The 27,915-nt window shown below is 39.6% G+C and overlaps 1 protein-coding gene across 2 annotated transcripts; it reads right to left on the reverse strand.

Moving 5' to 3' along the window:
- Positions 1-1,392: 1,392 nt before the first annotated feature.
- LOC139450370 (probable methyltransferase-like protein 24) lies at positions 1,393-27,915 on the reverse strand. 2 transcript variants are annotated; one of them, XM_071232051.1, is made up of 9 exons: positions 27,435-27,915; positions 22,759-22,846; positions 21,876-22,017; positions 17,095-17,235; positions 14,294-14,421; positions 3,717-3,845; positions 2,770-2,844; positions 2,043-2,184; positions 1,393-1,777 (listed from the first exon to the last, which is right to left on the reverse strand). In XM_071232051.1, the coding sequence occupies exons 3-9, from the start codon at positions 21,888-21,890 to the stop codon at positions 1,454-1,456; spliced, it is 954 nt and encodes a 317-aa protein (XP_071088152.1). In that variant the 5' UTR covers positions 21,891-22,017; positions 22,759-22,846; positions 27,435-27,915; the 3' UTR covers positions 1,393-1,453. The 2 variants fall into 2 exon arrangements, with proteins under 2 accessions (XP_071088152.1, XP_071088153.1); XM_071232052.1 differs by lacking the exon at positions 2,770-2,844.

Consider the following 27,915-nt stretch of genomic DNA (forward strand, 5'->3'; position numbering starts at 1 on the left):
GTAGGCATGTCCCAGGAGAGAGTACATTCCATTATCACATAAACTTTGACAATAAAGAAGTATCAGATCGATGGGTTCCAAAGGTTCTGACATCTAATCAAATGCAGGATATGCACAACATATCTCATGATAATCTATGTCTGTTTGAAGCTGATCCAGGGAGGTTCTTGCAACGAGTTGTGACTATGGATGGTACGCTGGTTGACTACACCCAATCAACAATCAGGGGGCACGGGTCGTCCAGTCGTCGTAGCGATTCGTTGTGCAGAGTTGCGTCCCTTGGGCACGCCAGAAACCTATGATTGTTGGTTCGAATCCCGGTTCGCCCCGATTATGTTTCTAGGTATGTCAGCACCATGCCCGTGCTCGTTGGTTTCACCGAAGTGGTAAACGTCTGAGACCTGCATCACTTCGGGCTTTCCTCCCACATTAAGCTGCCACGCCGCGATATAATTGGAATACTGTTAAAAGCGGCGTTAATCCCAACTCACTCACTCACTCACAATCAACAATCAAAACAGTGGGAGCATTTGACATGACTAGCAATGGCTGTCCTATCAGCTGAAAAGGTTCTGACCTCCGTGTTCTGGAATGCCGGGGGTGTCATCATGGTGGTAGATGGGCATCGTATTGCTTGTTCATTAGGCATGTCCCGGGAGAGAGTACATTCCATTAACACAGAAGATTTGAAAATGAAGAAAGAATCAGATCGCTGGGTTACAAAACTTCTGACATCTCATCAAAAACGGACACGGCAGAGCACATCTCATGATAATATATAAATATATAAATTATATATATCTGTTGGAAGCTGATCTAGAGAGGTTCTTGCAATGATTTGTGACAATGGATGATACGCTGGTTGACTACATCCAACTACAATTTAAAACAGTGGGAGCAAAGGCTGTCCTATCAAGTGGAAAGGTTCTGACCTCCGTGTTCTGGGATGCCGAGGATGTCATCATGGTCGACTATTTTCCAAAAGACCAGACAATCAACGGAACATATCACGCTGCACGTTTGAGGCAATTATTGGATGAAATAAAGTCTAGAAGACGCGGTAAGCTGAGAAAAGGTGCCCTCTTCCATCAGCACAATGCGCCAGTACACAAATCGGTCATTGCCATGGCAACAATCCACGGGGGTGACTTTGAAACCCTTCTGCGCCCATCTTATTCACCGATCTGGCCCCAGACAGCCTTAATGTCTTCACGCTGTGAATTATCCAGATTACTTCGCTTGTCTCGAACTACGGATGACTCGAACTGTGTTGGTTTAATGGTCCTCAAAAGCGGCGGTATCGAGCAATAATGTTTTAGGCCCCACCTCGAATTTACAACGCCAGAGCTAAATAACACAGGCTTATATAAAATAGATTTATTAGCTACATGGTAATACACTGGGTACATGTCACGCTACACGGGTACCCATAGTGCTATGCCACCAAGTCCCATCATACTTGGTTGATTTGCACGAAATACAGCTCATTGCAACTCACTCGATGGGGCCCATAGATCGATTCGAATTTACAAGCAAAGTTTTTATGTGTCCAGAAGATCCTAAAACCTGCGTGATGTAACTGGCGCAGGATTTTCAAGTACGTCAAATATTGATCTCGTGTTGTCTCGTAGATATACTTTCCGTTCTTGAATAAGTGAGTGTGAAACTCGATGTACAACTGTTTTATTCCAATATGGCTCCGACTTCGTATCATTTCCGGAATAACTCCCCACTCCATGCCTTCAATGTCTATCTTGAGAATATCTATTGGTCGTCTCTGAAAGCCACGTCAAATGACATAAGATGAGACAAAAGAAAACGACACAAGACACGAATCATGGAACTGATATGCTGCTTATGTTTCTGCAAAATATAACTTTCGTTACTGTCTTTTACTTGAAAGTTGAATGAGGACCTCTTCGACGTTATATTAAAAAGGGAGTGATTTATTTTAAAATAACAAATTAGTCCAGCGAACATTGACGAACATCTTGAATATAAGGACACGCTCATTATTTGGACTACATGCACCGTAACAATACCTTAAGTCCTGAATCACTCTCGTTCCGCAGGAAGCCAAGGGTACGCATGCGCCAGCCAGATGCAGTCTTTCCGTTGTACGAAGCCAGTCCCGTTGCATGGAAGTGCATATCGGGCTTGTGCAAGTGATCGTTTAACCCCATACTGGAAAAATATTTACAACTCATGAAAATATATTCTGAATTTGGGCATACTTCAAGGGTGTACCATGAAACTTTTGGTTGGGTCATAAAGTAAGTGTACTTGTGAGACACTACCTTGGGTTATAAGAGTGTACTTCACAGGTGTACTTGTGAGACACTTCCTTGGGTTATAAGAGTGTACTTCGTAAGTACACTTGTGAGACACTACCTTGGGTCATAAGAGTGTACTTCACAGATATACTTGTGAGACACTACCTTGGATCATCAGACTGTACTCCACAGGTGTACTTGTGAGACACTACCTTGGGTCATAAGAGTGTACTTCGTAAGTGAACTTGTGAGACACTACATTGTGTTATAAGAGTGTACTTCGTAAGTGCACTTGTGAGACACTGCCTTGGGTCAAAAGAGTGTACTTCGTAAGTGTATTTGTGGGACACTACCTTTGGTTATAAGAATGTACTCCACAGGTGTACTTGTGAGACACTACCTTGGGTTATAAGAATGTATTTCACAGGTGTACTTGTGACACATTATCTTGGGTCATAAGAGTGTACTTCACAGGTGTACTTGTGAGACATTATACCTTGGATCATAAGAGTGTACTTCACAGATGTACTTGTCGTTAACGGCGTCGTCGAATGTGAAATCGTTGTTGATTCTGAAACCGGGATATACATGACATGAAGCACTGACAAAGTGACTAGATAATAGTTGTACAGAGCCAAGAAATAGGTCATGGTGATGGCCACCATGGTATGGTGAGCATATGACAGTACAAGATAGTTTTATTGTTTGTTGTTCAACAAGGCACTCGGCAGTATTCCAGTTATATAACGGCGGTCTGTAAACAATTGATACTGGACCACACAATCCATTGATTGACACCATGAGAATCGATCTACACAATTGAGATATGTTGACAGGCATCAACCAAGTCAGCGAGCCTGACCACCCGATCTGTTTAGTCGCGTCTTTAGGCAGGCATAGTCGCCTCTTACGGCAAGCATGGGTTTCTGAAGATCAATTCTTACCCGGATCTTCACGGATTCTGACAGATATGAGGCACACATGACGGGAATACTACGATGCTATACATTTCGTCAGTGCCACCGTGACTGAGCTCAAATTTGGGATTAAGAATGATTTTGTTTGTTGTTTAACGCCGCACTCAGCAATATTACAGCCATATCACGGCGGTCTGTAAATAATTTAGTCTGGATCTAACAATCCAGTGATTAATATCATGAGCATTCATCAACGCAATTTGGATACGATGACATGCATCACCCAAGTCAGCGAGCCTGACCACCCGATCCCGTTAGCCGTCTCTTACGACAAGCATAGTCGCCTTTTACGGCAAGCATGGGTTCCTGAAGACCTATTCTACCCCGGATATTCACGGGTCGGATTAAGAATGAGAAGATACACGTAGTTGTCAAGAAATGTACGCCTACGCAGTAAGAAGTCTCGTCATTACAGCCAATCAAATTGCAACACACACTACCATTCGTTTTTCAAATTCTAGCTTACCCAACAGAAAACACGATACACGGTTTGCGGGGACGAAATCTGCTGTCGATGCACACGTCCCAACCCCCATCTTCAACGTTTCCTAGCCGTTCCATACGTCGACACAAGGTCTGAATGTTAGTTGTGTAGCTGTGGAAAAACAGCAAGCATTTTAAAAAAAACGATCATTACAATTTGTAATGATATGTGCCTTTATCATATAATGGGTAGGTTTCTCGGCAGGATAAAGCCAACGGATAAAAACGATATCCGTTGGGGTCATATGCGGATAGAGATGCAAATATCAAAGGTCAAGTAGGGACTACTTTCAGTGTTTATAAACAAACATGGCGTCGCACTTGTCATTCGGCGATCGAGTCAGAATTAACCATCGTGAATCTGGATAAACTACAGGGATAATTGATACAATTATTAAAAAAAACAGTCTTATATACTGAAAGTCAGTGTCGAACTGCGACGTAACTAAGGCATTTTATAAGTATGGGCAACTTTGGAGATATAAATTTCGAAACGATTTTGCGAGGGCATTAGGCCCAGCCAAGCGGGATCAGAAGCCATGTCTGTGCTTGTAGAACTCTGCGGCTTGAAACCTTTTCCACAAATAAAAATAGTTGGGTTTAGGCGAAATATGTATGAATTGTTACCTCGTTTCGTTTTGGCGCTGTGTATACATTTGACTACACTTCTTAACGTTATGACAGAACAGACCGACTGTGAACAATCACTGGCCGTGATGTCTCATAGACTAGGGTTAGAGTAGCTTCCCTTTGACAAAGGGCAGTTACTCTAGCGGACAGACCGATGGATTGTCGCGAAAGGCAAGTAAAAACAATTGTTGTTTTGCGTATATGTTCCTTCGCCACTGTATAAGAAACAGATTTCAGTTTGAACTATATTGGCTACTGTCACTGTCCGACTGACACATCACCTACCCTGTGACGTAATAAATAGTAATGCGCGCATTCCAGGAAAGCTCGCAATGTTTAGGTAATGTTTGTGAGTGAGGGGAAGCGATTTTCAAGCACAGAATTGAAGAATGACATTATATGATAAAGAGGTTATCACGCTTGTGTGTTTAGGGATGGTAAATATCCTGTATCAGGAATAAACACTATGTATTTAGCTCGCCAAGGCTCGCTAAATACAACGTTTATTCCTAATGCAGGATATTTACCATCCCCAAACACACTCGCGTGATAACCTCTATTTATCATATAATGGGTAGGGTTCTCGGCAGGATAAAGCCAACGGATAAAAACGATATCCGTTGGGGTCATATGCGGATAGAGATGTAAATATCAAAGGTCACTTTCAGTGTTTATAAACAAACATGGCGTAGCCCTCGTCATTCGGCGATCGAGTCAGAATTATAATCATCGGGAATCTGGATAAACTACAGGGATAATTGCTATCATAATCAAAGGAACAGTGTAATATAATGAAAATCAGTGTCTAACTGTGACGTAGCTAAGGCATTTTATAAGTTTTGGCAACTTTGGAGATATAAATTTCGAAACAATTTTGCGAGGGCACGAGGCCTAGCCAAGCGGGATCAGTAGCCATATCTGTGCTTGTAGACCTCTGCGGCTCAAATTAAAATAGCTGGATTTGGCCGAAATATGTTCGAATTGTAACCTTGTTTCGTTTTGTCGCTGTGTGTACATCTGACTGCACTTCGTAACGTTATGACAGGACAGACCCACCGTCAACATCGTCGGACCGTGGCCGTGACGTCTTATAGACTAGGGTTAGAGTAGCTTCCCTTTGACAAAGGGCGGTTACTCTTTCGGACAACCGACGGATTGCCGCGAAAGGCAATTAAAAACAATTGTTGTTTTGCGTATATGTTCCTTCGCCACTGTATAAGAAACAGATTTCAGTTGGAACTATATTGGCTACTGTCACTCTCCGACTGACACATCACTTACCCTGTGACGTAATAAATATTAATGCGCGCATTCCAGGAAAACTCACAATGTTTCGGTAATGTTTACAAGTGAGAGAGGGAAAGCGACTTTGAAGCACAGAATTAAAGAATGACATGATATGATAAAGAGGTCATTACGCTTGTGTGTTTGGGGATGGTAAATATCCTGTATTAGGAATAAACACTATGTATTTCGCTTGCCAAGGAGGATGAAGGACATTTACCATCCCCAAACACACTCGCGTGAAAACCTCTATATACCTTTACTTCATAATGACAGTTGTTAAAAAGGTTGTACAACGATGCAAATGAAATGTTAATGTGTTAGGGTACTTATTTATGATAACTATATCAGCCTCATCCAAAAACGCCTTAACGATTGTTCCATTGCCCCACAACTCACGGGATACAACTAACGGGATCGGGTAGTCAGGCTCGCTGACTTGGTTGATGCATGTCATCGATCCCAGTTGCGTGGATCGATGCTAATGGTGTCAATCACTGGATTGTCTGGTCCAGACTAGATTATTTACAGACCGCCGTCATATAGCTGGCATATTGCTGAGTGCGGCGTTAAACAACAAGCAAACAAATCATAATTACTGTTGAAATTTCCACAAATGATCATGAAGCATGGGCCATCAGATGTCTCAGCAATTTCCGTATAATCATTCACTCACGGTTTTCCAGTGTTGTATATAATTAATGACTATGATATACATTTTATCACGATAATATATTTCTAACGTATAAGCTTCAAATATTGTTCTTGGTACTAGTATATGTTCTTTACATCGGATTTAAGAAAAATTGCGTTACCTCCTCTACGGGGATCCTTTACACTAGAATTACTAGTTATTCTGTCCTTACTCAAACTGGTATTACCATTATTTTTGAAATTACCTTCAAAAAAGTTATATCTGGCAGTTGTGAAATGCTTGATAAAGTGTTTAAGGTTATCTCCATTGGCAACACGACTTTGATCGTTCCAGTGCAAGATAGTAAGGAAGCAGGGACCGTCATTCATTATTCTTTTTCAACGTGTAAATTATTCAAGATGCTTTTGACGCATCAAGAAATAATGTTTTTAAAGTGGGTGCCTTTCGATGAATTTGCTTTTCTCTGCTAGTTGTGTTGAAACAACCGACAATGACTTGGAGAATAGACGTTGGAGCCAAAGGAATAGTTTCAGTAGGAGCTGAGGTATTGAGTTTTACCTACACTTGACCCGGGGGCACGGGTGACCCAGTCGTCTAAGGCGCCGCGATTCGCTGTTCAGAGTTGCATCCCTTGGGCACGCCAGAAACCTTTAATTGTGGGTTCGAATCCCGGTTCGCCCCGATTATGTTTATAGGTTTGTCAGCACCATGCCCGTGCTCGTGGGTTTCACCGAAGTGGTAAACGTCTGAGATCTGCATCACTTCGGGATTTCCTCCCACATTAAGCTGACACGCCGTGATATAACTGGAATACTGTTAACAACGGTGTTAAATCCAACTCACACTACATTTGACCCGTGTACAGGAACATTGTAACATAAAAGTAGGTATGTTCGCTGATCTGATTGGTTAAAAAGTGTTGTCGAATGAGCATAACATCGCTGAATTTTTGGGGTCTCATCACCGTGTATGTATACATTAATTAATGGAACTATTTTTGAAATCATCAACATGGAGGAACAGAGGGAAATTTACCCTGACTTCCACATCGGAGATTTCAAAGAAATATTGAGTGAATGGGACGACGAGACATTTTCTGAGCTAATTCAAGAATTTGAAGGTAAATGAAATTTACCTTTTTCCATTAATTACAAAATAATAATCACAATTAATGTAATTTTCTTGGGCTTGGCCAAAGGAAAAAACAAAACAGTATCAATTTTTAACATAGTAAAAACATTTTTTGCAACTCTATAATAGTTATGACTTTCATACACCTTATTCTTATTATAACCCACAACAGCTGTTGAAGCTGAAAACCGTTCTGAACAATGAGGGACAGCATTTTGTGCAAAGGGTGGTTTCGGTGTACTTGTGTGAACATATGCCTGGCCTGATGGAGAAACATGGCTTGTCACTGCAGATGCAAAGATGAATGAAGGATCGACCTGGACAAATCTATCAGCTTCAGCGTCAGAAACCTTCTTTTCTACTCTGACTCTTTGAACAGATACTGCTTTTTTATTCTTTGACAGCCTTTAAAAGCGGCACTGTGATCACCTCCACAATGCCAAACTTTTGAAAACCCCTCAGCATCACAATCCCCAACCTATGAGGCCCACGATATCTTGCGCATACAGGAGTCTTATATTTGCATTGCATCTCATAGATAGGGGAACAAACATACGTACCCGGTATGACAGAGATTACATTTGACCCCTTCGGGAAGACGTGTGGCTTCTAATGTAAGCAAAGCAGAAGTTGTATAGAGACTGAAATAACATTACACGTCGTTAAATGTAAACTATCTCCACTTTCACATGTATTTCATCTTGGGAATCGCACGCCGGTTTTCGGTGTAACGACCGCACGCCGGTTTTCAGTGTAACGACCGAACGCTGTAACCACTGGCCACCTCTGTGGTATGTATACCTTTACCCTTGGACGGACTAAAACAAAATGCCGGCCAAAAGAAAGTAAACACTTGAACACTGGATTGGACCGAAACATTAGAAACGTTATCAAACCGTCAATGTGGTCCTGGCCACTTGAAATAGAATCACGAAATATTGCAAGGATTAATTACGAAGATAGCTGCATGCCTCTGTGCAAATACTTGTAGAGTGAAAACAAGCCATTTCGGCGTAAAGGAATATAAATTATAGCAATGAAGAAATGGCAAAATGCGCTTTTCAAGAAATATCCGTTTTGCTGGCGACAAAGATCACCTTTGAGGTATCCTCGTGGTTGTATACAATCCGGGTAAGAAGCTATAATGTCCGTATCAAATACCTCACTATCGAATAAATATTGCATGTTTCTTTCATCTCTAGGCCCCTTCAAATATAGGTGTATACTCTCCAAAATGTCCTGTTTTAATAAAGTTAACTGCCAGGTACGGTGTTACGACAACAGCGAAAAGAGTGAGGTGGAATATATACCAAATCAATTTTGGTTACATTAGGTTATGTACGTGTAATACTAGTAAGGGGGCGGTTGGGTAGCCTAGGGGTTAAAGCGTTTGCTCGTCACGCCGAACACCCGGGTTCGATTCCCGACATTGGTACAATGTGAGAAGGCCATTTCTTGTGTCCCCCGCCGTGATATTGCTGGAGTATTGCTACAAGCGGCGTAAAACATCACTCTCTTTTTAGAAGATGTTTTGTTGTGAATTATAATATAATCTAAGGAGGGGTAACAAATGATTGATCAACCACAGTTTGAATGAAATTGTGCAATCACAGGTAATGTAAGCTCAAGGTAAACAATGGTGGGGTAAGAAATTTCATTTTCAAAAGTTTTGTCAGACACACTACAAGTTCATTGTCGGCACAGTTGCCTTCAATTGATCTTTTTCACACTTCGCTACTTCCCATCCGGTTTGAAAGCGAGGCTTGGAGAGCAGAAGGTGAAGGTTGGATAGCACATGAAACACATGGAGATGTCAAAAAGGCACGCAATCCGGACAAACAATTTAACCATCCCGGTACATTTATCGTAAGTATTGAACATTATTCTTATTCTTATCATTGACAAACTATTCTACTGTTATCTGGTCTCCTTACCGATATAAATTTGAGTCTGGCCGTGCTGTTGTGATTTTAATTTAAAATATCCATGACCACCTGGCAACTCCTAGTGCAGTTTATGGTAGCTGAACAGACTTAATACAAATGCTAGTAAGATCTTTTAAAGAATAATTCATTGTTTACACACCATTCAGCCAAACTATTTATTGTGAGTTTAACTTTGCGGGTTGTATTTGAAGTCGAAATATTGACATTTTGACCATATCTAGATATATGTCAGAAACTAACTAAACAGTCGTAACAAATCAGAATTTTTCATCATTTGCGTATTTGATGTAAATTGCAATGGACTCAAATGCATTCCAATAAAATATTTGACCTCTAGATCTCTTGTGCTGTTGTGATTGTGAACAGTTGTTATTTTGATTGTCAATGTTGACAGCGTGTTGATAGCATGAGGTGTAATATTTCAACTGAATTATTACATAAAGGGTGTTTAAATATTTGAAGAAAAGTACAGTTTGATCTGCAATTTGTGAACAATATTTCTACCAATATTTACTTTACTGTACCAAATTAATCATGTAATGAAATGAACAAAAACCATACTAATTAATGGCCAGTAAATGTTCAATCTACATGTGATTTTTATATAATTTACAGAAACAGATAACTCTTTAACAGTTTGTATTCAAATATTTCAAATGCATAAATTGATATTGACATTACTATAAACTTAAAGTATAAACAGAATTATTTTGACTTCCCATGCGTATTGCAATCATAACTCATTTATTCCCTTTGTTTAATTGTGAAACCCATCTGGTTTTATGTCCACAAACATGTTTTGAAACTTTTAAAACAAAATGATTTCTTTTGTGCAAGCAATTGCCATGCATTATTGATTATTAATCATATCAATTTATATGTAGGAATATAGTTGTGCTTACTGTGTCATTTTGCAATAATTATATTGTTATGATGTAATATTTTACTATTGTTAACAATCTTTAGAACTTTAGTTTGTTTCAATCAAGTCAAGAGGTGTGATCATTTTGATAATTTCTATAATTCAGTCAAAACGAGAAATATAAAAAAATATAAATACATAGAACAAATTTGTTTTCCTTGTCAAATAACGATGATAGCATGAATTTATCTCATCTTGTGATCTGACAAAGTTAATATTGTCATAGCGACTGATTTACGTCACCCATGTCTGAAGAACATTTAATTGCAAAGGCTCATTACCCTGGAGCCATGACATCTATATGCCTTGAAACACTTAATTGCTATTATTTATAAGATGCTAATCCTAATTGTTAATCCCCATGTTTGTGTACATCGACTGTCTGCCATCCTGAACAGGATGTGCAAGTATGTCACTGATGAATTACTGTTTACATTATATTTATTACTTACTAAATATCAGGTGACCTTGGCTATATAAGCCTTGGTCCAGAGAGATTGAGAGAGGAGAGTAGGAAGGAGAAAAGAAAGGTCTTACCCTTAGCCTATCAAGGGTTAGGCTGGGTGCTCCGGGGCACGTAGACAACAACCACTACCACTATGTGCTGACCTGGCACATAGAGTCTTCTGTATGTTTATATATACATGTATAAAGTAAAACTGTATATACCGCAAGCCATCGTCTCCATGTTGTCACTTCCTACTGAGAACCATATGCCCCTTGCATATACGAGTATGCAAATCATTCATTAATCATCGTCAAACCACACGCGTTGTTGATATTTTCAAGTCAAGATATCAACTTTAGGAAACCACAAGAAGAGATAAACATTTCATTTCACAAAATAAATTCAAGTCTTATATTTTATTTTATTTATTTCTACCTTACTCAGAAAACCATAGTGTCACTGAGGCAGACTGATGTCTATTGAAGTAGAAATATTATTACAATATTATTGAATTATTCATTTCACGCCAGCGAGTCAACACAATGAAGTACTAGTATCCGGTGTTCGATGTCTGGAGGAGCTTTCTGCTGACAGTAACACAATGGTTACAATGTGCGTCCTGTCAAAGGACGAGGAAGTACAAAGCCATATTCATTCAATTAACACATGTGCGTCCTGTCACATTTCACTTAAATAGGACGAGGTAGTGAAAAGCCTTATTCACACACAAAACAACATGGCAAATATTTATCAGACACTAAAAAAGTACATTGTACCATTTGTTTACAAGCAAGAAAATTATTTTCTCCTGGAATTTAACTTTTGACTGACAAAGACCTCCGGTCCATGTTAAGTTTTGAAAACTTGTATTGTGAGAATTAAAGACATGAAAATTTCGGTTTGTTTTTCTTTGTTAAATATGAGAAATCCAGATTTTTCCATCAACATATACTCTTCAAAAAAAGATACTTGACATAGATGTAAAACCCCTTTTTGTCAAAAATCCAAAATAATTACATTAAATGAGAACCAAATTAGTCAAACACAAAGATGATGTGTCTATAACTCGCGAAAACACATGCAAAGCAAATAAACGTACGCGTAGCGTTTGGGATGCAGCCCCACCTCCCACCCCCCACCCCCACCCCCACCCCCACCCCTGCTGAATGGGTATAAAAATCCACATCAACGGCTGTTCATACAGTCCTTATAACGGCAGTAGAGGCGGTGACAGAATGCCAAGACTGAATGCAGCTCAACGGAACAACGACATTGGGAGATTACAAGCTTTAACAACTCAGTAAGAAGTGTCCAGGCACTTTGGCGTATCCAGACAGACAATCTCCGCACTGTGGACCCGATACAACAACACCAACAGAGTTGACGACAGACCAAGGTCAGGAAGACCAAAGGTGACAACCCAAGCACAAGATTGATACATCCGGCTGCCACTAGTTATCGCTGTCTTTTAGGAAAATAACAAATTGCCAACCTATACTTTTGCCGCTTAGCTTAGTAAGTATCCACGCCGATTGACACATTGTTTTATTTGTTTGTAATAAATATTTTATAAGCATATATTCAGGTAAACATTATTAAGAATTTATGTTTATCATTACAAAGGTGATTTTACTGACAACAAGACTTATGCAGAGAAAGAGTTTAATAGTATACTACTCGAAACAAGTTAACAATCGCCCACAAATGAAAGCCACGGCTGATTCACTATAGTCAAACGGATTTTCAGTAATATATTTCGTTTACTGTAGTGTAGTGTAGTGTAGTGCGCCATGTTCGAAAAAATAAAAAAGAATTCGCTAATTTGCTTGCCATGGATATTCAATGGAAAATTACCACATGTGGTTGACTGTAAACAGGGAGTAAAGAACTTAAAAGGTCGGACTTGGCGGTTGGTTTGAATTTTATTAACATAATATATTTTATAACACTGTAAAGCCAGAAATAATGTAAAAAATAATATTATGATTATCATTGTCTGTTTAATTATATTCTCTTTTCTCAATTCCTTCTCATTCCTCTGTTTGATATAACACTTCACGTGAGCCTGTGAACGAGAATTTGAAATAGTCTGTGACGTCATGTATTTTTTCCGGAGGCTAGCGTCGGAAACCGACGAAGCGGCGTCTGGTATTCGAGGGATAACCTCTAATGACGCGTGCAGCCCTAAGAGCTGTGTCTGATGATAGGAAGAATGGGGTCCATGTTTGTTTGTTTGTTTGTTTGTTAAACGCCGCACTCAGCAATATTCCAGCCATATGACGGCGGTCTGTAAATAATCCTGTCTTGACCAGATAATCCAGCGATGAACATCATGAACATCGTTATAAGCAATTGCGATACGATGACATGCATCAACCAAGTCAGCGAGCTTGACCACCCGATCCCATTAGTCGCCTCTCAGACAAGCTATGGGTTGCTGAAGATAAACTCTACCCTGGATCTTCACCCGTCGATTGACGCCCACGTCGCCCAAGGGGTACGGGTTTGAACAAACTATACTAATCTTACTTTCTCTGAAATATGTCGTTATACAGTTTATTATAACATGGTGCTCCTCTGGTAGGTTAAAAGCCTAGGGTATGGAGAGGGCGCAGTATGGACAGGAATCCAAAGAGAGTTAGAGTTAGTATATGTAAATACTAGTGTGATTAACGGGTATTTCTAGGTCGGGGGGGGGTTCTTGGAGAAGAGGGTGTGGAGATCAGGGCCTACCAATTACTATATCTGGGTGGAACGGGGTGGGATGTTTCTAGAGGACTGATTTACCTTTTTGTGAGCGTCATATACATAGGACACAAGCAGGGAATTATGTTTCATGATAGCTATATTGTATTAATTTACAAGTATCATAAACACAACACAACTCTTATGTTACATGTAATATTACAGCAATCAACACGTTTGATCATATTTCATATTGAACATCTGCCACCAATAATATTTGCCAGTCAATAACAACAATTAATTTTAAGACTAACCAAAACTATACATGAGTAAAATTATTTTGGAAATATCAGATATTTTTAGTATAGATTTAGTCGATCATATTACAGTTTAAGGTTTCATAAATCATAAATAGATCAATCAGTTTAAAGTAGTTGTTAATATGAAACCAATAAATGACCTGACGAGACACACCCAATTTCTCTCATTAATAAATGACTGGGTTCCGTCTAAGCGCAAACTGGCATCGCTATAATAATTGTCATCTCGTTGCGTAATGATTCACGTATATTTCCCCCCGTGTCGTATATATTTCATATATATACTACTGAAAACTCATTGGAACTTACATTATTATACTGTACAGTTGAACACATTTAAATGTATCTTGGGAATATTTTTAAATGCAATACAAATGTAAAATCAAAAATTATTCCAGGGGGATTCTTTGGCCGAAGTAATTTAAGTCAAACGCGCATTCTGATTGGTTTGTCGTATTTTCGCACATAACCTTCATCGATAGGGGAACGAGTCCTAGTGTGGGTTACGACAAGGGGCGAGCGGTGACGAATGCACCTACCTGTGATAAAGGCAGGACAACTCTTGGTGGTTCATCTTCTCCAAAGCTCGAGTAGGGGGGATTCTAACTGCTCCATCTGTGTCCGTGTGGTTTGTGTCACAGTCGTAGAGGATGCTAGGATACCCCAACTGTAACACGACCGAGGTATTTTACGCAAGTCATAAAGTCGTACATGGTTTGATAATAAATAGCTCTATCATCACATACATACATGCAACATGAGTACAATGTGTGAAGCCAATTTCTGGTGTCCCCCGCTGTGATGATGCAAAAAGCGGTGCAAAACCTCACTCACTCACTTAATCTCGTTAAGTCAAATCCCTTGGAATCATAAAAAATATAATGCGACAGTGAGTGAAACATCTCCTTTTCCCTCAAAAAAAGTTATAATATATTAAACTTTTATATTTGATAAAAACATTAATTAGGAACTGGCCGTATATTGTAGGGAGGGGGATGGTGTCATGAAGAAAATGTTGCATTTATTGGGGGGGGGGGGGGGGGGGGGGGGGGGGGGGAGGGGGGCATGAAAAACTGTTACAGAAAAAGGCAGTTATCAACAAAATTTGATATAGTCACCGCACCCCCCTCCCCTCCCCTCCCCTCCCCTCCCCTCCCCCTCCCTCCTCTATAATCAACGCCCAGTCCCTTGGACATCAGTGTGCATCATTGTCGACGACAAAATTACATCGCCGTAAACGTTAACCCATATAATTTAAGGATAGGTTATCGTCATGGCCAACCCCAATATTATTGATGATCGGTGACAGGCCTTAAATAGGTGAGGTGAAATGGGGCTTAACGCCTTGTTCAAGTTTATTGCACTACTCCGGACAAAGGACGGGTTTATAGTGCTTGCCACAGATGAACATGGATGCCCCACTTAGGCACTTAGTCTCCTGACTCAACGCCGACAAGTCCTTGATTATCCCCGTAATACCGAGCGCCAGGCAGGGTAAAAACAAGTACCATCTTTTAACGTGTTTTGGTACGACACGACCATGGCTTCGAACCACTGACTTTCCCCTATCTGGGCACACACTCTGTCCACTAGGCCACGGAGGCAGTCCCCTAATAGGGTTCTGAGGTTGTCATGGGGCGATTTTTCAAGTTGGGTGTAGGAAGCATATTGTTTTGGGGTACCTCATTTTTCTGTGATTTCAAAGGCCTCAGGCTTGAGGATTTCATCTCTGCAAAGATAAAGATGATTTTCTTCCAATACTACAACCATCTGAGAGAGTAACTGAGTAGGTCTTTAGGCCGCTGTCAGCCATATTACGGCCATATCACGGCGGGGGACACCCTAAACGGGCTTGACACATGGTAGCCATGAAGGGAATCGTGTCGTGACGAGCGAACGTTTTAACCGATAGGTTACCTCATCACCCGATAGGATCTGATACTTTGTATATCTATAAATGGTCCCGGTTAGCCCCAATTATGTTTATAGATTTGTCAGCACCATACCCGTGCTCGTGGGTTTCACCGAAGTGGTAAACGTCTTAGACCTGCATCACTTCGGGCTTTCCTTCCACATTAAGCTGACACGCCGTGATATAACTGGAATACTGTTAAAAGCGGCGTTAAACCCATCTTCACGAGGCCAGAGAATTAACTGACTTTAAAAGTCAAGTTTCCACCCTTGCCGAACTAGGTTGGAATTCCTAGGCTCGATCGTAGCGCCACCAGTGGCTATTATGAGTTATGTCCCTTCTATGCCTCTCCTATGGACCAATCAGATTCCACCTCTCGTATCTCATGCATTTGCTTCAAACTAGATGTCGGCGCCCAGTCAAAATGATCAGATCGATAATCAAGATCTATATTGTGATAAAACGGGTCTTACATCGCAATATGCATCAAATTACGTGAGCACCTTGATTAAAAACATGAACAGATTTGGAAAATATCTGTTGACAACGAGTTGGCGGTGCAAATGATTTGCAAATCCTGCAATCGACCGAAATCTGCACGACAGTTTTCGAATCGGATTTCGATTTTGTTGCCCGATTGTGATTGAACTATGCATAGACTCGTTAGTCCAGCCAAAACGTAACTCAATAATTCCAGCCTAGTTCGGCAAGGGTGGAAACAGGACTTTTATAGTCAGTTAACTCACTTGCCTCGGGAAGATGCGTTAAACCCAACTCACTCACTCACTCTTCAAAATGAATACATAGAAATATGATCACACAAAAATGTGACCAGCGGCGAATGATTGTCGTAGAGTGACGATATTGGACTAGGAAGATTGATTGTTTGTTGTTTAACGCCTCACTCAGCAATATTCCAGCTATATGACGGCGGTCTGTAAATAATCGAGTCTAGACCAGACAATCCAGTGATTCACATCTGAGCATCGATCCTCGCAACTGGTATACGATACCATTCATCAAATTCATCAACCAAGTCAGTGAGCGTGACCACCCGATCCCGTTAGTCCCCTCTTACGACTAGCATTGCCGCCATATGCGGCTATCATTCCGTGGAATCCAAGCGTGGACTGCTCCTTTAAAAGTGAGTGAGTGAGTATGGTTTTGCATCGCTTTTAGCAATATTCCAGCAATATCACGGCTGGAAACAACAGAAATGGGCTTCACACATTGTACCCATGTCGGGAATACAACAAGGGTCATCGACGAGACGAGCGGACGCTTTAACCACTAGGCTACCCGACCGCCTCTGCTCCTTTTAAAACCAAAAGTAATAACAATCAAAACAAAAGCTAAAAGCTTTTAATGAAATAAGATAGTATTTCAATTTCTAGTGACATTAATGAGTGTCTTGAATTTGAATCTTACCGTTTTTTTAATCATCCCCATAGGCAAACTGGGACTGATGTTGTTCCGCAGCAGCAGCAGCAAGCCAATGAGGACGACTAAGGAACACACCAGGCAGATTTTTGTTTCTCGGCGACGCATCTTGATCATTACGACATCAACCTTGAAAACAGAGTAAGTTCGGTTTAAAGTCGCTTTGTCTTGACCGGTATTCCAGTTGTAAAACGGCGTGTCAGCTTAATGGAGGAATGCCCACAGTGATACCCCTTCATGGAAACCACGGGCCGTATGAAGCTGACGATCCTAGAATCATAACCAGACCGAGCATGGGATTCGACCGCACGACCATAGTTTTTCCTAGGGGACGCAACTCCACACAGCTGATTGCAGCGCCTCTAATGAGTCGGCCACCATTGTCCTTTGTTTAGCCTCAGATGTCATGTTACCTTAGCATTGGGATACACGGATGTCCTATGTGTGTGTGTGCGTGCGTGCGTGCATGCGTGCGTGCGTGCGTGCGTGCGTGCGTGTGTGTTGTTTAACCACGAACTCAGCAATATACAGCACGGCGGTCTGTAAATAATCGAGTCTGGACCAGACAATCAAGTGATTGACATCATGAGCATCGATCCACGCAATTTGGATACGATGACATGCATCAATCAAGTCAGCGAGCCTGACCACCCGATCCCGTTAGTCGCCTCTTACGACTAGCATAGTCGCCTTTTACAGCAAGCATGGGTTTTGAAGACCTATTCTAACCCCGATCTTCACGGGTCTCTTCAGATGTCACGTTTCCTTAGCACTGGGATACATGGATGTCCTATGTTTTATTATTACACTCCAGAAATGGTCCACATTGAAACACCTGTTCGAAACATGCCCGTTCACTAACCAGTGAATTGGGTACCCGGCAGTATTAGATGGTATTGTGACTGTTAAACCTCTAGCGCCTCACTAGGCAGCTTGGGTTGTATACTCCCCATGGAGCGGAAATGAAAATCGCTGGCACACTTACATATTAATCAGTGAAAGAGTGTCAGTGCTTTAAGCATGCATCTTGTTATGGAGTCTAGCGCAATATGACCACACACGTCACTGGTGTAATATTTCAAGTTGATGGGTCTCGATCCGGACTGTGCATATCATAACCACTAGTGAAATATTATGAGGTTGATCCTGCCTGGCAAGAGCACAGCACCAACTGATACATATTTATTGACAAGCGACTTTAATGGTTGTTGTTAATTGAACATTATACACAAATATTAACTGTTGGAATGTTGGTGACCTTATGTATTAAAGGATTTGAGATAACTTATTTCAGAATATTCACATGCAAACAAAAAGAATCAACTTCATTCACTGCTAATATTTTCACTGTCATAAGAAATCTTTCATAGACAAGTTAATATTTTAGTTATTTGGTTCCATTCAAACAGGTTCTCAACTTAGATAGTCAAAGTAACACTGATTTTCTGAAACATGCATATAATTCAAAACAAAATCCACCAATTTGTTTGATAATATGCTAAATACTGGTATGGATATTTAATAGAACTTATTTACATGTGACTTCCTTGAGAGGCATTTAGAAGTTGGAGTACTAAGTAAGGATAAGATATATGGATGAACAACTTCTTTAATACAATTAGTGGCGACGTTTCGGTGTAGGTTATCAAGCAAGTGAAGTACAGAGTATGGTTGTCAATTTTTAAGTATATAAACAGGATAGGAAGCCGTGTTTATACAGTTGAGTAAGTTTAACTGCTTCCTATCCTGTATATATACTTGTCAACCATGTACTCTGTGAAAAAGCTGTTGGTAGATTCAGCGGAGGTGTCGCCATTTATTTGAAAAATAATATTTTTCACTATTTCAGCAAATCCATCATGAATGCACTGATGTTTTTATAACTTCCAAAGTTCTATTTAATGTTTGTAAAAGAATAATCATAGGGTGTGTTTATGTCAAACCAGAAAAAAAGTACAAGAATGATGGCATAGAAATTATTGAAAATTATATACTACATTATATTAGCTATTTTAAAAGATGAATATCCAAACAGTGAATTTATCCTTTGTGGAGACTTTAATGGTCGGACAGGCGTTGAGGCTGATTTTATGTATTTTGACAACTCTGACTATCTTCCTCTTGATGATGTGGAATAAGGACAGATTCGATGCACCCCCATTATATCCAGGCCTTAAAAACAAAGATTCAGTTATCAACAATTATGGAAAAGAACTTTTAGATTTGTGTAAATCATTTAGTTTTTATCTGTTAAACGGAAGATTTTCTGATAAGGGAGACTTTTCATATGTAGGACCCTCAGGTTTTAGTACCCCAGACTATATTGCAGTATCGGCTTCCCATTTTGGAAACGTGCAAGACTTTATTATAATTTCTCACACAGAGTCTGATCACTTGCCGTTATGTGCAAATGTTAATTATATATAATTAACATTTTTGAGACCCAACAAACAGATTTCTAAGGAGGCTGACGGAGGTGTTAATAGAAATAGATTCAAAAGGAATAGAAGCAAAGCGACTGTTTTATAAATAATCTAAAGTCTTCGGCCACGCAAGAACTTTTCGACCCTTTTTGAGCGAGTTAGATATTGACATTGACAAATCTGTGGAAACATTACAATTTATATTACAATCGTGTGGTGACTGTTTGCGGCAAAGATGTTATAACAAAACTAAATACAAACAACCTGAGTGGTTCAACGACGAATGTGAAAATCTTACGAGAAGAAAATATAAACCACTTAACACATTCCGAAGTAATTTATTATAATGGTATGCGAATGGAAACTGTCAATATGTATAAATATCTAGGTCTTATGATAACTCCTAAACTTGTATGGACGAGAGCATGTAAAACTTTGTCTGAACAAGCTCATAAGGCCTTGTGGCCTTTATTTTATCCGGCGTTTTGAATTGTTTCTGAATGAATCTGTTTGTTTGTTTGATAAAAAATTGTACCAATTTTGTCTTATGCTGCAGAAATTTGGGGATATGGTAGAGTAGAAAGTATGGAGTTTGTTCATAGAAAATGTTGTAAATTTATGCTACATATTGGTTATAGTTCCCCTTATGCTGTTGCCTATGGAGAGTGTGGGCGAGCTCCTCTTTATAATGTTTATAGTGTTAAATGTATAAAATACTGGATAAGATTATTGCAAATGAATGTAGATAGGTATCCATATCAATATTATGTGTCACTATTATCTATTATCGATAGGAAACGTCCAAATTGAGCAACACATATACGAGATTTGTTATTTAGATATAGCTGTGGTATAGTATGGATCTCTCAAAATGTTGGAAATACCGAATTATTAAGAAAGATTGTATACTTGTTCCTCCCAAGAATGGAACTCGTCTTTAGATTCCTCTGCATTGTCATTTTACAAAACGCAACAATCTTTGTTAGATTGTGAACTATATTTATCTATGCAGCTATCATATTCACAGAAAAGATTGTTAACTAAATTCAGATCTGGATGTAATAATTTGGGTATACAATATTACCGAAAAAAAATATTGCTTTGGGGTTATCCTAAGACTCTTTGTAAACATTGTGGATCAGTTGAAGATGAAGCACATGTTATATATGTATCCATGTTCTATGAAGATAAGCGTAAGGATTTACTACCAAGATTAAGCAATAACCAGTACTACTCACTTAAAAGTTTGTGTACCTCAAAAGATATGAATATTTTAGTTCCATTTACTAAGTTTCTCGAATGTATTTTCATTTGATAAACCCCATAAATATTTATATGCCTAATATAAGTCAATATGAGAGTAGTGGAAACTCTAAAATAATGTGTAATACTATTTGTACATTGGTCATGTGGCCTGAAATGCAATAAAACATGTCTGTCTGTCTGTCTGTTTGTCTGTCTGTCTGTCTGTCTGTCTGTCATACTCTGTACATCACTTGCTTGATAACGGTGTAAGAACCTACACCCAAATGTCGCACCTAATTGTAATACAGAAGTTGTTCATCCACATATCTTATCCTTACTTGTTTACACGTGCACAGCTCGACACAACGCAAGTTGTCTTTTCATACTGGTGAGAGATAAAAATTGTATCTACACAAATTGAGTTACATTTGATGATAAACTGTATGTTTATCTTTTTATCAGTCATTTTCAAAACAATGTATGAAACAATGAGTATCGCTCTTGTAGAAACAAGCGCTACATTTGTTATGGTTGGTATCAATCCTCTTCCACTAAAAAAATCACAATTATCTTTTTTTTCTAAATGTTGACATAACATTCTTTTTTCTATTTGTAAAAGTTTTCTGTTACTTATGGATAATTGAATAGAATGTATATGCATTAATATTCTGTTTTCTTTCAACCATTAATTGTATATGACATGTCTCATTTGGTCTAGTAGTTCTTAAAATTCTCGATAATTTATTAGTGTTTAATATAATCAGTTTTAGTTTTATTTAAACCCGGAAATGCATGATATTTGTTAGAAAGTTAAAGTTAACCGAAAATGAGAGGGAGTCGGTTTCGTTTTAAAACAAGGAATGCGGCTTGACCTAGTTTCATTTATTAGTATGTAAGGGGGGTAATCGCTTATTAGACGAGAAGGGAGTAGCATATATTCTATGGTTATCAAAAAAGTCTTCTACAGCAAGCATATGCAAGCGTAATACATTACCTATCAGAAAACAGAAGACCAAACAAGTCAACCAATTCTTTCAACGAATATTAGCGATAATAGACACAATGACATGCAGAAATGGAGAAGCTATATAAACGACATACCGTAGTGCGAAACATCACTCACACAGTCTCGTGAGGACCCGTGTTAAACGATGGCTTGACAACATCCGTGTGACAGGATCCCGGTGCTGTGAGCCGACTACATGGGCTATGCTAGATGCACCTATAGGCTGTCGCTGTAAACCTTCAAAAAACATATAACTTCGGGGATACGAACGTCTGCTTTATTGCCTTTAGCGACGTTTCGATGTAAATTGTAGAGATTGTCACACGAGTACACAACAGTTCATTTAACTAAGGGAGTTGGGTTGAAACAGAAGTGTTGCCTTAAATGAAAAGTCTGAGAAAATAACTAGTGTTCAAAGAACATACCTGACTTCTCTCACATCCCTCATAGAGAGAGAGGAGGGATGGGGGGATGTGGGGGGGGGGGGGGGGGGGGGTGGGGGTGTCAAGAGTGTGAATATGATTTTGACGACATCTTATATACATAAATTGATGTAAGATACTTAATTAAATGGACTCGTGAACTCTTGAGACGACCCCTGAAGATTTGACAGCGCCATCCCGTCAAGGTCGGGGCCGTGTCAAATCCGCATATGTCTTAAAGGTTACTTTAGTATGTGACATTTTGTACGTGAACATCAGACACCTAGTTGTGAAATGATACACTTCAAAAAGAAAAACTGACATAATTGAGATGATATATAATTATGTAATATATGAAATGTTTTAATGTCCTCGTGAAAGGGGACTACGGGGACCTGGGATGACCCTAACGGTTTCACTGAGTCAATCATGATTTGTTCCGGATCTGTTATGACCTTGTAAGTGTGTATTACATTCATACTTCGCTATCTTCTATCAAACTGAGTATTCCTATTTCATCTACGCTGCATTATTGACATTTAGATTAATGACTTACCCAGCGATTTGAACTCTACTGTCAGTCGTTAATATCTTCGGAGTTGTTCATATTCTCGATGCCGTCGGAACCATGCCGGCTTCGGGATCTGTTCAGATAGAAGAAATGCGTATTTGTTCCCAGAAAAGCTGTTCTGTTGGATAACTGAGATAATACGATCGGAAACTGAGGGCGTTAACTTTTAGATAATGCACATCCGACGGTCGTGTTTATTTTTCAAACTTAATACACGTGACCAAAAGCCAGATTTCATAACTATGAAACAAATGCAAATACAGTTAGAAATGAATGCAATGACCGGATTTGCGTATTTTTCCCGATATGAAGTATTCCCGTTATTTCCTTTGAAGGTGCACCAGATAAATATTTGAGCCACTGAGCGTTTCCTCAGGTGTTAGTGAGTGAGTATGGTTTTACGCCGCTTTAAGAAATATTCCAGCAATAGCATGGCGGGGGACACTAGAAATGGGCTTCACACATTGTATCCATGTCGGGAATCGAACCCGGTTCTCCGGCACGACGAGCGAACGCTTTAACTACTAGGCTACCCCACCGCCCCTCCTGTTACCATTCACATTGGGTATTGATAGTTTTAGGATGTTCAATATAGTATTATTCACATCCAGTCTATTAGGTTTTGCAAACTGATGCGTGGATCTTTTTGGAAAATACTATATTGCTAAATATGCTGTTTTAGGTATCAACTTCCAATTAGCATGTGTTTGTGTTCTTCCCAAGTTCGTCACATAAGTTCATAACAGTGGCACGTGTCTGATGACGAAAGTGAGATGTTGCACATATGTGCATCATGCACTGCAGTAAAGTTCTTGTATTAAGTCAGTCGGAAAGGATCTGTAAAACATTTGTGTACGCAAGCTGACAAAAATACATTGGGCTTATGCACAGTGTTGTTAATACCTCTTGTACTTTTGGGTTATCTAATTTCTTAGTGCATTTTTGTACCCAAGCTTCTTTGTGTTATGGTGATTTAAAAATGTCGTTTGCTTATTTAACTTAAACATGCCCCTAATCAGGAGGTCTGGGGAGTTTATTAAGATCGTATTTTCCGGCACATCTTAAGAAATATCAATACATTAACATCTTGTACAATGCCAAATAAGATATCACACAAGCACATCACACAAACAACTGTACATACAGTGCCTGGCATTATAGTTAGGGACCATTTCACATGGTCGGTCCTCAAAGCACTATAGAAGTCGGTCAGAAATGAACGCAAATGCCGTCTGAATTTTACTGAGAAAACAATATGTGAAATGCTTTACTACCTCATCGATAACATTTATGTAAAATGTAGGGGTAAGACATTTAGGCAAGAAGTGGGCATTCCCACAGGCACCAATTGCGCCCCCCTTCTTGCTGATCTGGGTTTTTTTTGCACATGAATCAGAATTTCTGCTTGGATTGGCAAAGTCAAAACAAGGTAATTTGACCAAGAAGCTTTATTTAACCTTCAGGTCGATCGATGATCTGATAACGTTTAATAACAATCAGAAAGCCCACTCCCTTCCACTCGAAATAAAGGCCACCAGTGAGGCCGCTTCATCTGTTTCATATTTCGATCTGTGCATGAAGATTCAGAGTGACAAACAAATCTCCACAAGACTGTATGACAAGAGGGATGACTTCAACTTTCCCTTTATGTCGAGTAAATATTCCTGCAGCTCCAGCCTTTGGTGTCTACATTGATTCCCATTGATTCCAAATGGACTATTAAGCTCATCATAGCAATTGTAGCAATTTCTGGATTTACTAGGGCGCATTTCCCCGTAATGTTCACACATCCCATAAGAATGACTCATGCATGGTAGGCAAAGCTATCTGGCATGGGTCTGTTTATTCACAGTTTATGAAGCTACACACTGTCTAAGATGTCCAAACGCGCTCTGTGAATAATTTTGTGGGTATGACGTTTGTATGCGACTTTTTCCGTCCCTATTCTGAAACTTCTTTGTTAATATATCATATGATACATTATTCAAGTTTGATAACCCTTAAGAATAGAATGACGACTTAGTGTTCTGGGGGAAGCGGATGTCGGGTCTAGGTGTATATGCATGTTCATGGAAACATACTTATATGAATCATTTCCTTAAGACGTAAACATATCTGTTCATAACGCAACTGAATAGGCATTTGATCATATAGAAATGTTCAAAATAGAATCCCCATGCGCCCACACGTTTTGATTGTTTTGTCATACTCACAACCTTTACTCTATACAAGTGTAAACCTGTTGTAATTTAATGTCGATGAAGTTAACACATACACAGCGTACACAGGAAACGTCAAAGTTCTCTGGTAACGGTCAGTGCACATCAAAGTGGGTCTAAGTCCCTCACCCAAATCCTAGAGAATAAAATTGAAAAAGGGGTCCAACTCAAATCAAGAATGATTGGGCAAGTCTAGATTGCCTCAGCTCTAGGGTCTGTCCAAATCTGCAGGGCTCACAGGCGAGATTCTGGCTTGTTTGTATCGGTCACTTACATTTGAAATTGCATCATATAGACTTAAAAAGAGCTGGAAAACAAGAAAAGCAACAGTAGCAGTGGCGCATGTGAACAGAAACGGAAGTTGACATTGACAAGATTACAGAACTTCCAACAAATTAGAGCTTTGCAGATTTGGTTGGTCCCTTAAATTAACGATTGGTCTGGGCTTCATTTGGATTTGTGTGTGTTTATTTTGCAGATATATATTTTTATATAAGATAACTTTATTTCTGGGACTAAAAAGTCAGTCTAAGTGGATCACGCCATATGTGACCAATTACTTCAATACGTCACTGACGTGGTTGCTGCACACCTACGAGCCAATGTTGTCAATATAATGTAAGTTTTATTACCGAACCACTGAAATAAATGCTAAGTTTTGTCAATATGCTAAACCTCTATTTACCTATGACCGAAACATTTAGGACCGTATGAAGCATAGGAAAAATCTATACCATGACATACGACCTGTGACGATCCGGGTAGAATAGGTCGTCATCAACCCATGCTTGCCGTAAAAGGCGACTATGCTTGTCGTAAGAGGCGACTAACGGGATCGGGTGGTCAGGCTCACAACCTTTACTCTCTTTACGATCGATTGCAATATGTGCACATCCATTGCATTAGTGTGTCCAACTATTGTTAACTATTGCCAATGATTTTTGTTGTTGTTGTTGTTGTTGTTGTTATTTGGTTGTTTAACTAAATACTCGGATCTGGACGAGACAGTCCAGTGTATGACATCATGAGCATCGATCTACACAAATCGGATACAATAAAATTCATGACCCAAGTCAGCGATCCTGACCACCCGATCACGTTAGTCGCCTCTTACGACAAGCATAGTCGCCTCTTACGGCAAACGTGGATTGCTGAAGACCTATTCTACCCCGGATCTTAACGGGTCATTTTAATGACCACCCACGCTTTTGATGTCCACGTACAGTTCTTCGCCAAAACAAATTTATGGAACAATAGTTGATTCATATTTCAAATTGTTGGTGTCAACTGAAATTAATAATCGCAATTGGTGCTTTATTTTGTTTCAGAATACAAAGAATGTATGTCAATACTTTTTTTAAAAAAGGGATAGGTCTTTCTTTGTTTCAGTAATTAAAATGTACGTGCATATCATTTACATGAAAATTCACTTTTTTTTATCGTCGCACTCCACAATATTCCAACTGTATTCCAGTCTGTAAATAATCGTGCCTGACAATCCAGTACTAGCGATTGACGTCATTAACGTTGATCTAAGCAAATGGGATACGATGACAAGACTAATTATAACCCAGATCTTCAGAGGGCTAGTCTGTAGTCGTGTCATACAATGAATATATATAGAATTAACGTATCAACCTGCTTCAAGCACATTCCCAAATCGATAAAATCGCCATAGCAACAGAATTTTAGCCCCAATCGCGTTCATTGAAATTGGTTGCTAATGTTTCATCTACGCACACAAGCAGGCGGGAACCCGCGTATTCTTAATAGATACCACGGGGACAATTATGGTTAGAGTAATTACACTTTTTTTGGTAACTAAACCTCTTCATTAATTTTGAAAATAATTCATAATATATTACTGTCGAACTGAGTTGTCTCTAAGTGAGTGGGTGAGTGAGTGAAAAGCTGATGTGTTTATGAAGTACCAACATGGAATGGCGCTAACAAACCAACGATAATAATCGTGAAGATACGAAACCCCTTGTATGGGGGCATAAAGAGATCTCACAGATGCATATGGAGGATAATTGCTTGCCAAATGTAATTATTTACCTCATTGAGAAATTGAGAAAATGTTGCTAATGTCATGAGAGACGTAGCCATGTTGGACACTAAACTGTGCCAAATAACGAGTGCGATCTGAACTTGCCACTCGCTTCAGAAGGATTTAGTTCATGTATAAATTGAGCTAACAGGAATTTATCATTAATTTGCATAATCGTTGTTTGCGAATAATAAAATCGGCGACATGCATAATATGATAAACACAACATCGGACAGTAAGTATTCTGATTTGACATCAGCTGAATTAAAAAGGGATGTATATAACGCATCTTCAACATTTGTAACGTGAAATGCTGCTGGTAACTTGCTTAACCTGGCCATTCTCGTCTATTCATGGGAGCAGCTATGGAAATATACACGGTAGCTTCTTACCTACAGAGGGCAGACAAGGCAGATGTTAAATCACCACGTGCGTCCCGGCGAGAATAATGGTGAAATCATATGCATATTCGCGTGGAGCTGCAATCAATACTTCCTACACACACGGTGCCACATCTAGGTATCAGTTTTATCCGATCCGGCACAGTGCTCGGGCATCGCCGGCTATACGAGACGTAGGAATTCTGTAAGATAGGTCAGTTTATACCAGACTTTTTGGCAGCCGTTTTCCCAGAAGGAGATATCACTCGAGAGAGCGGATCGATAAACGTTGGTCAGCAAGACTTGGTAGTGTGCATCGCAGATTCACGTGTTACAAGCAAGCATATTCCCTGTAGTTCCTTCAGAGGCAACGCGGGTAATTTTTGAGTGCTTGGCAAATATAAAGTATTCCGGTTTTCCTGATGTGTAATGAGAATGTGTCCACGTGGATGCAGGTCTTGTCAAGACGGAGCTGCTCGGATGATAGCTACAG

Source organism: Haliotis cracherodii, unplaced genomic scaffold, assembly GCF_022045235.1.
Source record: "Haliotis cracherodii isolate W230 unplaced genomic scaffold, xgHalCrac1.p SCAF_8, whole genome shotgun sequence".
Taxonomy (NCBI): domain Eukaryota; kingdom Metazoa; phylum Mollusca; class Gastropoda; order Lepetellida; family Haliotidae; genus Haliotis; species Haliotis cracherodii.